A 13,092-nucleotide genomic window follows, 5' to 3' on the forward strand; every position below is an offset into this window, starting at 1 on the left:
AACTCTTAGACTTTGTGCATACATATTTTCTAAATTTGGTTTTTCATATATGAACTAACTATATCAAAATATTTAGGAAGGTGGTTCTGTCATTTAACACAATGATTCTCAACAATTATGAATACCTAAACCATAAATGATTCTCAACAATGATTCTTCCATATGCACCACAAAATCTACTCAACTTTTAAATATGAAAGAAAACCAATTTGTTCACTAATGGAAGAAGAATAATTTTTGCTATTTTGTGAACACTTTTAGGTCCTACAGAGTCTGGTAGATAATAAATAACTCTTCATTTTATTTGAAAAGGGTGTATAATTTACTATTGAAACTTGAAACAAGTTGAAACTAACATCACATCCACTTATGCATGATCACGTATAATGATACAAAAATATTTTTCAACCAATTAAGTTTGAACTAGTTTTAGATATTATGGATTAATTAGTGAACATGATTTTAGTTTTGAATAAGTGCCTCTAAAATTAAGAATATAAATTGACATGAATCTCTACCATGAAATAATATGTTGGACATTTATAATATGTAAAAGTCATACATAATATTATTGTAATATATATTGTAAGTATAATATACAATATCATACATCATTTATTTAAATTATTTAAAAGATTCAATGATAAATAATATATTAATATTGTAAAACTCATCCACTATTGGTGCATAAGTATTACTTTTTATTTTCAATAAAAAAAACTATATAAACGCACCCTAAACTTTGTGTCATTTACAAATAGAGCTTAAAATCTGTACACTGATAGTTAAAGTTTTTTACATTGTCATCATATCATCCACTATTAATTTGTAATACTTTTGTTTGAAAGTCAATGATAACTAATATATAAATAGTAATGATTTACTGAAAATGTAAAAACACTTACACTACCCATGCATACATATTTGTAGTGAATGTTAGATTAACAACAATAAAAAAAATTCTAATTCTTATATTTTGTTTTTAGTTTTTAACCTTAACTCTCATATCATTATTATTTTATTTTATATATATTAATATTACTACATTAATTACTTAGTTTTAACTATCAAATTTACTTATTATACCCTTCTCAATAATTTTTGATGTTGTTTCCTCTCCACTAGCACACTGCTAAAGTTGTTACATTTATATTTTGAGTCTAACGGTAGTGATTTACATATGTTTGACTTACAAATAATTTCAAAATACAGTTTATAGGACCAATTTTACTAACGGATAAATTATAATAAATGAGTAAAAAGAATGAAAAAAATAATCTATACTATTAATAAAGGGAAAACACAAAATAACCACTCATCATGGTGTAATTTGTGTTTTCCAATTTTGCCCTCAATATCTTTTTATTTCTACCAAAAAACCATATAATATTATTTTCTTATTTTAAAAATTGAATATTAGACCAATTGAATAAATTCGTAAATTTAGGATTTGATTCTTGCGATTGTGATGGACACTTGTCAAAATTATAAATACATTTCGAAAGTAGAATAATTATCCCAACAAAAAATACCTCATGCCATTTTGACGTGGCATTGTTGACGTCGTTTCAGAAGTTCATTGTCGTTGGTCTATTCCCTGAGATCTTCATCTGTTTCACCCAACTTCCACTACTATGCTTCTTCTTCTTCTCTCTCTGAAACCCTAACAAATGGTGTTACCCAAAAGGCATTTCCTCCCATTAATCATCTTCTCCATAACCGTATTCATCTTCTACATCTACCACCATTCCTCTATCCCATCTTCAATCCCTCAATTCAACCCCAATTTCACTCTCCGATCCCCAATTCAAAACCCTAACCCTAGCCCCATTTCCCCCAATTTCACCTTCATCGTCAAAGTTCTCGCCTTTAACCGCCTTGACTCACTCTCCCGCTGCCTCCGCTCCCTCGCCGCCGCCGATTACCTCGGCGACCGCGTTCACCTCCACCTCTACATTGATCATTTTGCCATCGCGAACGGGTCTTCTGCTGCCACTGTGGATCAGAAGCTTCTCGAATCGCATCGGATTTTGAGCTATGCGGATGGGTTTGATTGGAAATTCGGTGAAAAGGTGGTGCATTATAGAACCGCCAATGTGGGTTTGCAGGCACAGTGGTTGGAAGCGTGGTGGCCTGGTTCTGATGACGAGTTTGTTTTTGTTGTGGAGGATGATTTGGAGGTTTCGCCGCTTTATTATGAGTTTGTGAAGAGTTTGATTGTGAATTTCTATTACAATGCTTCTAATTATAGCCCTTCCATCTATGGTGTTTCTTTGCAACGAGCAAGGTTTGTTCCAGGTACCATTTTCTTGTTTTTATTTATTCATGATTAAAAAATTGGCATTTAAGTTTTGGTAGCTAGTGGAGGTTTTTGTGTAAGCTGGTTAAGTTTAGATATTAGAAGAACTTGGTTGCTTCCTGTATGAAAATACTGTGTTGTTGCTTGTGCTAGTTCTAAGTTGGATACTGCAGGATCACACATTTGTGATATATAATAAGAATCTGGTCTATGCTAGGATGCATGGGTGCTTCAAAATGGGTATGGTGTATGTATCTGGTACTGGCACGTGTTGGGTACACACGAGTACTTACTCAATACTCATTTGATGAGTAGGTACCTCATACCACTCAAGCATAAGGCTCCGGTACATGCAAAATACCAAGTTTTGTTGCCAAGCTGTTTGATTTTCTATCAAATTAAACAAACTAGTGTTCCACTCCTTTATATCATAGGCCTTCTTAATGTATCTTTGGTTACTTGAATTATAGTAGAGATGTCTGTTGTATATACATTAAGTTAGAGCATTGTAAAAATTGGGTTTATCTTATTATTGTATTCTATTATTTATGTTTTTATGTTTCTAGTTTCTACATAATATATCCTGCTATACCTGTAGCACAGTTTTTAGAAATTTGTCGTACCCAGTATCGGTACCAGTTCCCCTATTTGTACCTGTATTATGGTCTATGTAAAGATGATGTTTTGATGGAATGGAGCACATGGAGTTGTGTGTATTACTGTTTCTGGTTACATATTCCAGATTTCTGTTCTATAATCTATTATAGTAAAGAGGCAAGAAAAGTGCCAATAGTTAAACCATTTTGTGTGCTACTATGATTTGAAAATGGATATTACTGAGTAGAGAACAGTGGAAGCTTTTGGTTAAACAACTTTGTCTGACTTTCTTCTTTTATTATATGTTTCCCTTAGTAATTGTCATTAGTTGCTTCATTACTTGTGTTGTGTAACATTTACTAATCTGATGATATAATTGGTTTCTGATGGCAGGTAAACATGGAAATAAATTACATTTGGATGACAAGACACGGCTTTTCTTATACCAGTTGGTTGGAACATGGGGTCAAATTCTCTTTCCAAAGCCATGGAAAGAGTTCAGGTTGTGGTATGATAAAAACAAGGCGAAGGGCAATAGGCCATTTCTTCAGGGCATGGTAATGATGTGTTTTGAAGAAAAAAACTTTTTTTGTTTTTCACTGTCATCCAGTTCTCAGTTTTGATGCAGTTCATTCTTAATTCTTTATCTGTAATTTTGTGCAGGTGACTACAGGATGGTACAAGAGAATGGGGGAAAGAATTTGGACTCCTTGGTTCATTAAATTCATTCAATCCCATGGTTACTTTAATATTTATGCAAATTTTTTGCATGAGAGAGCATTAAGTGTCTCTCACAGAGATGCTGGAGTCAACTATGGGAAAACTGCTGGACCTGATTCTCAGTTACTAGATGAAAGATCTTTGGACTTCAATATTTTGGAAATGCGGTCTCTGAGTAGTTTAAAATGGTTTGATTTTTGTTTCAGAGAAGTACTTCCCGGAAGGGTTGTCAGGAACATAGTTGAAGTAGAATATTTGCTTCACTCTCTTCAGAAACAAGACAGTGTCTTCTTAGTAAATCTTTTTGGGGTACAAGATGCTCTTGCTAGTAACATGTTATGTCACTTTGAGAGATTAAATATCAGGAATTATATACTTATGGGCCCTCCATCAGACTTCCTATTTGACTTGGCTAGGAGGGGACACCCTGTAATTGATGTGGACCAATTTATAAGTAGTGCTGGCTTGAATAAATTGACTTCACATGGTTCCAGTTTTGATGCCATGAAGGGTGTTTTGGTACAAGCTTATGTAGTTAAGAAGTGTATCGAAAATAGGTATAACACGTGGGTGATGCATGGGAACTTGCTTCTTACATCTGATCTCTTGATTGAGTCTAGGGAACACAATAATGACTTCTTTGTTGCAAACAACTTGGAACTCTTTTATGCTAAAAGCTCATCTTCTAGCGAGAAAGTTTGGAGTAATGGCTTTGTTTCGAAGGTTATAGCTATGGCAGACTCTTTGGCAAGAAAAGATTCACCACCCCATGGTAGCCTAAGTTTTGTATATGTTGTAACAAAATTATTAGAAGAGAATGGTGCAAGGATTGAAAGAGTTGATGAGACTACTTTTGGCATGAAAATTGGCTCTGGTAATGATAGGATATCTTCTTTAGGGGATAAAAAGTTGGTATACTGGTCAACTGAAATGGAACTGGATTCTATTCAGAAATGGCTTGAAGAGTTGAGTTTATGGAGTATAGACAGTGATTTGTCCTGCACAGCTGTGGTCTGTCATCAGTCATAGCATTTTAATATTTTTGGTAATATTTGAGGGTTTTTTGTGCCTATTTGGCTTATGTATTCTTTGTACTCATTTTGCATTACCATTGGTAAAAAAATTGAAGTTGTCAATGAGAGGGTTAAGATTGGCTAGAATTAAATTTCCTGACCTCAATTTGGTTCTTGTGATTGGTCTTCTTTGTTTTTTGTAGTGGCCCCAGTGTACAATACACAACCAGTGCATTGTAATTTGTAATAGACACTTCTTTAAAGTTTCCTAAAAAACATCAAAATGGAGAGTGCTGTTATTTATAAGAACTTTGTTTCAACATTTAAACTGGTGACCTTAGCTTCATACCATATTTAATTAGTGAAAAATATTAAGTGTAAATTTGAACTATTTTATATGAAAAATCAATGATGATTAAATATCAACGATAATGCAATAATAGCGAATAAAGCTTATACGCAGTAAATGCATATATCTTTTTTTCTATCTAAATTCTTTCTTAAAATGGTTGCATTGATGATCAAAAACTTTCCCAGTAACAGTAACAGATTGAAGTTTCCATGATAAATGGCGGGCTTAATATAAGCTGACATTACAAGTATTTAGTAAATATTATTTCTTTGACAAATGCTTTTAATGCTACTATTAAATATAGAATTGAAGTACCATTTTAGTTCTTGAAATTATATAGCAGTAATAATAGTTCTTGATTTTATGACTCTTTAATTTTGATAAACGAAATTATTATGTAAGTCGAAATTTGGAACCTCAATTATGTAAATTTGTAATATTGTAATCTATAAGTCAAATATGTTACAGGGATTGATATATTTAGACTTTGTTAACAACTAAGTTAAGAATATCATTTAAAAATATATAAGAAGTAAATTAAATTTCAAATATTTAGTACCACATTTTTCAATAAGTGAAAGCATTAGTGTTAAGGCAAAATTTATATTTTATATTCCTTAAACAATGTTCTTTGACTACTTATTAATCTTCCGTCCACATATATTAATTACACTTTTAAGGGTTAAAAGGAAAATTTCTTAAAATAAAAAGTAATGCTCACACTTTTCCTTAGCGTGTTGACATGCACTGTCGTGCCTGTCAACCCGCTTTCCTATCGTTTATAATGTATAGTTTGTATTTTATAAATTCAAATACAATTTTTTACGCTAAATTTACGGTTTAATTTATTCAATTGGTCTAATATTCAATTTTTTAAATACACTTTTAAAATAAGATGATAATAAGGATAAAATAAGAAAATAATATTACATGGTTTTTTTGGTAGAAATAAAAAGATATTGAGGGTAAAATAGGAAAACACAAATTACATCATGATGGGTTGTTATTTTGTGTTTTCCCTTTATTAATAGTATAGATATATATAGTATATACTATTGCGGCAAGTGTCCGCCGGCCCATATTTTTACTTTCTAATTCAAAGATTTAAGTTTTATATATTTTGTTTTGTAAATCAAAATATTTTTTATATTAAATATAATTACATATGATTAGATATTAAGGTGATGGTGAGAGTAGTTAATATGTTAGTGGTGATTGTATATGATTAGATATTTTTTGTAGAAATTATAGAAGGTTTAGGGCAAAATAGGAAAGAGAAAATTATACCATGATGATAGTTACATCATGTTTTCTATTTTTATATAGTATATATATATATATATATATATATATTTATTAATATTTTAGATTTTTTATTCTAAATATCTTGATGTTTTAGAAATTAAATATTCAATTATATTTTTTTCAAGCTATATGCTTATTTATCACATCCTATGTTTTACTTCAATATTTTAGTGGAGGGGATTGAAAAACTTAGAAAATATGACCTATAATTTAAGTTGGGAAATGATTAATATGATTAATTATAGAAAATGATATAAATATATCTTTTATCTATTTAAGAAACTTAGTGGTTTATATATATAAACGTGTGTTGTGTTGGTGAATTTGTTAGAAGTCTAATTAAAAAAATAGATCAAATAAAAGTTAGTGTAAATTTGAAGGGAAGGCAAAAAAAACATAAGCCAAATAATTAAAAATATATAAAAATAATAACATCATACTATACATATAGGCATATAACCCACTCCACTAAGACTAAAACTTTATTGTCAATATAAGAATATTTCAATTTAAATATATCAAAAATTTATATTGTTTTTTAATATCTACGTGGAACTTAAACATGAATGTATAAAATAAAATACTTAGTTTTAGTCTATAATTGATTTTGGTGACCAACTGTGTTCGTTCAAGTGGTACATGTTTTCCTTAAGCAAGATCTTGGTTCGTCATGTGGATGAAAAATTAATTTTGGGGGCAAGGTTGAGTTTCCATAATGCTATTTAAGTAATAACCCTCTTGAAGAGAAAATGAAAATGAAAATAGAGTAAGGTTCGCTAACCAATTAACCCAAGCATTGGAGAAATTGACTTAGCCGCATTTGTCGATGGAGATTTCTGCTTACTACGAAACGAAAACTGCGCACTTCGGTGTTGTCAGCACCGATTGGCTCGCTCAAGCTCAATCCGCAACTTCCATTCCCAATCCCACTCTTTCATCCCCAATCCCAATTCAACATAACAAACCCTTCTCCGTCATCGATGAATTCAACACGTGGCGCAATCAACCTCATCTCGCTGAAGCCGTCGCCGCCATTCGCGCCTTGGCCGCCGTCATCAGATCCAGTCAAGCCACCACTATGATGGAACTCGAAATCGAGCTCAAAAAAGCTTCCGATTCTCTCAAAGTACACTCTCTCTTTCTCAATTCACTTTCTTTCCGTTATTTTATCCCTTAACGGTTCTATTGTAGTTCTTAGGGTTGTACATGGTTTATCCCTTAACGGTTCTATTGTATTAGTATTGTTGAGTTTTCTGATTAATTGTTTACTTTGATGTGGTTTTTACAGTCTTGGGATACAACCTCTATATCTTTGACAGCAGGTTGTGATCTGTTTATGCGATATGTGACTAGAACTTCTGCTTTAGAATATGAAGATTTCAATTCGGCGAAGTCTCGTTTGATTGAACGTGCTGAGAAGTTTGGGGAAATCTCATACAAGGTATGCTAGTTATTGATATGTTGGTTGTTCAATGCTCGATGGCGTGTGATTTCAAGTACTTACTCGTGTTAGTGGTCAAATTGATTTATTTTGCAGGCTCGCAAAGTCATTGCAATGCTTAGCCAAGATTTTATATTCGATGGTTGTACAATTTTGGTTCATGGTTTCTCCAGAGTTGTACTGGAAGTTCTGAAACTTGCAGCACAAAATAAGAAACTATTCCGGGTCTTCTGCACAGGTTTTTTCCCCCTTACTTTGATTATGTATTTACACATTGGCATATGTTTTCAGTTTTAGTTTCAAATTATCAGTCAGGACTTTGTCATTTTGTCATTTTAATTTCATGTTAATTGTGACCTATTTTCTCAATATAATAGTATAAGAATATCATTTCTGGTTCTCTTTAGGGAAGGAGAGTTAGATTTGTTTTTCTTAATTCTTTTGGTCTACTAATTTGATGGAGAGCTTTAGGTTCTATGTCACCCTAGTTTCTTGATTATACCTATTTTAAACTCTTCACTCTTGGCTGAAGTCTGTATCTTTGTTGTTTATGTTGATAGTAATTTGTGATCTGGACTTCTAAAACTTCGTTGTACATGAATTTGCAGAGGGGAGACCAGACCGTACAGGTTTACGGCTGTCCAATGAACTGGCCAAGCTCGACGTTCCTGTGAAAATTGTGATAGACTCTGCCGTGGCATATTCTATGGATGAGGTGGACATGGTGTTTGTGGGGGCAGATGGAGTTGTTGAAAGTGGTGGCATAATTAACATGATGGGGACATACCAGACTGCATTGGTTGCAAAGAGTATGAATAAGCCAGTTTATGTGGCTGCTGAGAGCTACAAGGTATACTTGCAACATACAGAACTGATGTTAATTTTGAATGCTTGCATCTTTTGGCACAAGAGTTATATTAATTCAGAATAGATCTATAGTGACCTGTCTTGTATATGTTGCTTTGCAGTTTGCTCGTCTTTACCCTTTGGACCAGAAGGATTTGGCCCCTGCCTTACGCCCAGTTGATTTCGGTGTACCTATTCCGTCCAAGGTTGAGGTTGAATGTTCTGCCAGGGATTACACTCCTCCTCAATATCTTACCCTGCTTTTCACAGATTTAGGTGTTCTTACACCATCAGTTGTTAGTGATGAGCTCATCCAACTATATTTGTAATCATCCATGCGTAATCTTCTTTCAAAATCAATATGTTTGATGAAAATTTTGTAACAAGTACGTGTATTAGCAACTTCGGTATGACGAGAATAGTTTTGATTGTATTTGTTGAGCATTTATGAGAAAAAAGTTGCAAGTTCAATCTATAGAATTGTGTTCTCCTTGGTTTCTATAATTTTGCTGCAGGTATCTAACACTGCTATAGTTGTACTGATTTAGTTTGTAAATGATTAGCTACTTGATATCTTCCCATTTTTCATGGATTGTGAATTTATTTTCTGATTTGATGTCATCAATCAGTGAGAACTTTTCCCCTAATGCTCCTGAGTTTGGTTTAGGCCAAAATCTGGTTCAATCTCTTTTGATAATGATGGAATAACACTATCGATGAGAGTAGTAGTACATTGATCATCTTTAAGACACCAATTACATCTATAATCTCTCTGAACAACCCTTTCAGGTTAAATATCATTTTTTGAACTGTCACATCAACATTTTTTTCACGTTCACTCATTATACTATGGTTTTGCACACAGTTGCAACACACACCAAATGAAAATAGTTATGTTGAGAATTTATTATTTGACTGGGCCTCATAAAACCCCTTAAATTTATTTTGAAGATTTGAATGCAATAAAATCTTGGTTGGACTTGGATTAGCTTCTAGAGTTCTCTATTAGCAGAACTCGTATGCAGTAAAGTCACCATTATCTAGTTTTCTATGGACTGGGCTGACATTTATATTCTGATCTAAGGTTCTTTATTGAATGGAATGGAATTTCATTTCTAGGGATGGCTCACAACCAATCAAATCAATTTGATTTTCTTTATTTAACTCAATAAATTTAGTTAATAAACTAAACAAGTTGAACTTGAATTTAAATTGAGTTCGTTAAATAAATGTGTTTAAATCGAGTCAAGTACATTCGACTCATCAGATTTATGAGTTGACTCAATCATATATAGAAAAAATCTTTAAGCATATACATATTAAATAAATAATAATCATTTGAGCTGATGAGTTGAAGTAATCGAGCTAATGAGGTGAATTAAACATGTGGCAAAATGGTTACTAACTAAACCAATTTGAGCTGACTAGTTAATTGAATGGTTTGTGAACTCAAATTGGGTTGAAAAAATAGCTCAAATCAAGTTTGACTCCAGTTTCTAGCTTGAGTCAAGTTTCAAGGTTAATCAATTCTTGTCAAATTAAATCAAGCTTAGGTTTGAATTAACTCAATTAGTTTTTGGCACCCACTAATAGTGACTTTAAAAACAATTTTGGGTTAACTTTTATAAAAAATGAGAAATTCTTTTCCTCTCCTTTTTTTAAAAATGGCATGTGACAGAAGTTAGATGTACAAATAACATTACTCTTATTACAGATGGAGATCTCCTGTCTTTATTAGTGTCCTCAATGGTATCCCAAGTAAGATCAACAACACAAGTTAAAGACAAACCGAACACATACACATGTAACAGCAACATAAAGTGAAAGAAAATGCATGTTAATCCCAAATCATATTATTGTGTTCCTCAAAAAGAAACTTGTTGTTTCAAAGGTTTTGTCTCTTTTGGAGAAACTTCTTCCTCAACTCTGCAGCTTCAACCTCACCAAAATGATTCTCTGGAACCCAGTTTCCTGTCTTAGGATCTCTCATCCAAAAAACTTTATTTATACTTGAAGCTGAACCATTATCTATTGCTGACTCGCTCAACTTTCCTTTCCCTACTACACTTGTTGCTGTCATCTGAAACCTTAAGCTTTCTGCTACAACTGCATAGTAACGCTTGCTGCAACATTGTCTTTATCATCATCAACAAAATATTTATAGTTGATGGGGGAAAATATAATAAAGAATTAAAGTAGCATGCAATATTAGTTTGATACACCCACATATATTTTAACTTGTATATTTTTTTAATAATGAACGAGATAAATAACAGTGAATATTAGTTTATCAATGTTAAGATCACATATATGGGAATTTTTCCCAACATCCCGACGTGTTGGAATAGGTTATAAGTTAATTCTAATTCAAGTTAAGTTCTGACTCTAATACCATGAAATAAGTAACATGTATTTAAACATCGTCTAGAAGAATGAAATAACGATGTAGAATTTACTTCCTAAAAATGATCTAAATATTAGGAGTGTAAGAGTTTCATATAATATACCAATTAAACTTGAGAAAAAGGAAACATTGAAAGAACGTATAGAAAGACATGCATAGCAAAAGACAAAGGTTTAGAGAGCAAGACGTTAACCTGATAAAGTTGATAATCTTAGTCATGATGAAGAAGTGGATGAATACTGGTTGGGTTTGAGAGATTAGTGTAGGGATCACGGAAGTGATTTTCAAACAACTTATAAGCAATATAATTGTCAGTTATGACTTGTGACTCAAGAATATGCACGTATGAGAATATAGCTAATAGTGGAATTCTATAATATTTTAGTGACTTGTTGGGTCTTGTAATTTGAACCAAAAAGATCTGTGCTATTGTGCTTTCAACAAGTAATTAACTTGAAGGAAATTATATTGAGATTGTGACACAAGTTAAGATTAGATTTGATCTTACAATAATTGTAGAAGTATTTATCATACTTAGTGATAGAACACTATCTTTATTATAATTTATTTTTATTTTTTGAGAATTTTAGTTAATTTAATTTAAATTTATATTTAGTTATCCGTTATTTTATTATTATTTTATCTTCTATAACGAATTTAAGTATTTAACTACACTACATGATGATAAACCCTTATGGTATTAGATTGGAGTTGTATAAGGCTTAATATTAAAAAAAATGTTTTGTTAATAAATAATTGAGTTTCTTAACTAAGAAGAGAGAATTTGATCTTTATCATGTGCATCAAAAATATATTTTCTTGATGAAGACTCTTTTCGTCTCAAAAAGGAATGTCCTATGTACCCACAATTCATTAAAAAACATTAATTCTTTTGATTATTTATAATTTACATGTAATAAATGTAACATTCGTGTGCACTTAAATAAACAGGTGTTTGATTAATGAAAGACATTAAAGAAGAAATTAAGTATTCCAAGTCACCACGAATTTTATTCTACTATACCAATATGACATTTTATTCTTTTTCATTGATATTGATAGCATGCATCTTAAATTGAGTCATAAAATTCACGTTAGTGGCATATGGCACTTCTAAGTGGGGAATCTAAATATGCATGCGTTGGGTTAGTTAGATGCACTATTGTGATTCTAGTAAAGAACATTCATTAACCAATATTTTCATAAGGCAATAATTTATAAGAAATTTTTTACATTATCAATATATTTATTTGTGTATTACTAACTTTGGAAAGAAATAATAGATCATTAAAATAAAAGAAGGAATGTACATGAATGATATATTAACTGTTTAACAAATTCTACATCCATAATGTAAAATGCTCCTTTTTTATTTATCCATACCTTCCAAAATTACTTTATCAATATTCTTTACCAATCTATTTGTGCATTACTAACTTCGGAAAGATGTATTTTTATTCCTGAGATTTAATACTACTCCGAGGTAAACAATTTTGAAGGTGAAATTAGATGGTTGATATAGTAGTAGATTAGTAGCAACTTATTAGATTGTAACATCGTTTAAAATACAAATTTTGGAAAATTTAGCACCACCCAATAAAATATTGACTAAAAAGGTAAATAACACAGTTTAATTTTAATCCGGTAATAAAAAGGTACACCAATTCAATATGATGATTATTATCTATACATGTATCAAAGGATTAAAAAATGCACGTAACTTAATTTTTACAATATTTTCTCTTGTGAGAACTAGTACCATTTAAGTAAGAGGATAATCCTATCTAAATATGTTTTGATTTGAAGTTACGTGCATTTTTTTTGCACTATTTCATCAGGATAATTAATTATGTCTATCAGTATCTATAATAAGTTAAAATACATTATATTACAAAAAAGTATATTTATTATGCAGTTCGTATTGATATATTAGGAAACACCGAAAAAAGGATAACATGAATTTAAAAGTGGCAAATTTGATGAAGAGGAGATACTTCTTTTTTTAATTTTTCCAATTCATATTTTCCTTTTTATTAGTTTTTTTATCCTACCTAAGTTATCAAAACAATATTTAAACATCTTGTTGCAATTTTTTCACGTTACAAGAACATATTC

At 31.3% G+C, this 13,092-nt stretch overlaps 3 protein-coding genes across 3 annotated transcripts; 2 read left to right on the forward strand and 1 right to left on the reverse strand.

The window, feature by feature from the left end:
* Positions 1,546 to 4,869, forward strand: LOC109357446. The gene is made up of 3 exons (XM_019601412.1): positions 1,546 to 2,298; positions 3,290 to 3,453; positions 3,560 to 4,869. Exons 1-3 carry the CDS (start codon positions 1,671 to 1,673, stop codon positions 4,643 to 4,645), a joined length of 1,878 nt encoding a protein of 625 aa, XP_019456957.1. The 5' UTR covers positions 1,546 to 1,670; the 3' UTR covers positions 4,646 to 4,869.
* Positions 7,051 to 9,040, forward strand: LOC109357533 (translation initiation factor eIF-2B subunit alpha-like). The gene is made up of 5 exons (XM_019601537.1): positions 7,051 to 7,412; positions 7,575 to 7,727; positions 7,824 to 7,965; positions 8,336 to 8,577; positions 8,696 to 9,040. Exons 1-5 carry the CDS (start codon positions 7,113 to 7,115, stop codon positions 8,900 to 8,902), a joined length of 1,044 nt encoding a protein of 347 aa, XP_019457082.1. The 5' UTR covers positions 7,051 to 7,112; the 3' UTR covers positions 8,903 to 9,040.
* On the reverse strand, positions 10,321 to 11,273 carry LOC109356434 (protein SENESCENCE-ASSOCIATED GENE 21, mitochondrial-like). Its single transcript, XM_019599755.1, has 2 exons — positions 11,171 to 11,273; positions 10,321 to 10,696 (listed from the first exon to the last, which is right to left on the reverse strand). Exons 1-2 carry the CDS (start codon positions 11,194 to 11,196, stop codon positions 10,459 to 10,461), a joined length of 264 nt encoding a protein of 87 aa, XP_019455300.1. The 5' UTR covers positions 11,197 to 11,273; the 3' UTR covers positions 10,321 to 10,458.

Source organism: Lupinus angustifolius, chromosome LG09 (assembly GCF_001865875.1).
Source record: "Lupinus angustifolius cultivar Tanjil chromosome LG09, LupAngTanjil_v1.0, whole genome shotgun sequence".
NCBI classification, from domain to species: domain Eukaryota; kingdom Viridiplantae; phylum Streptophyta; class Magnoliopsida; order Fabales; family Fabaceae; genus Lupinus; species Lupinus angustifolius.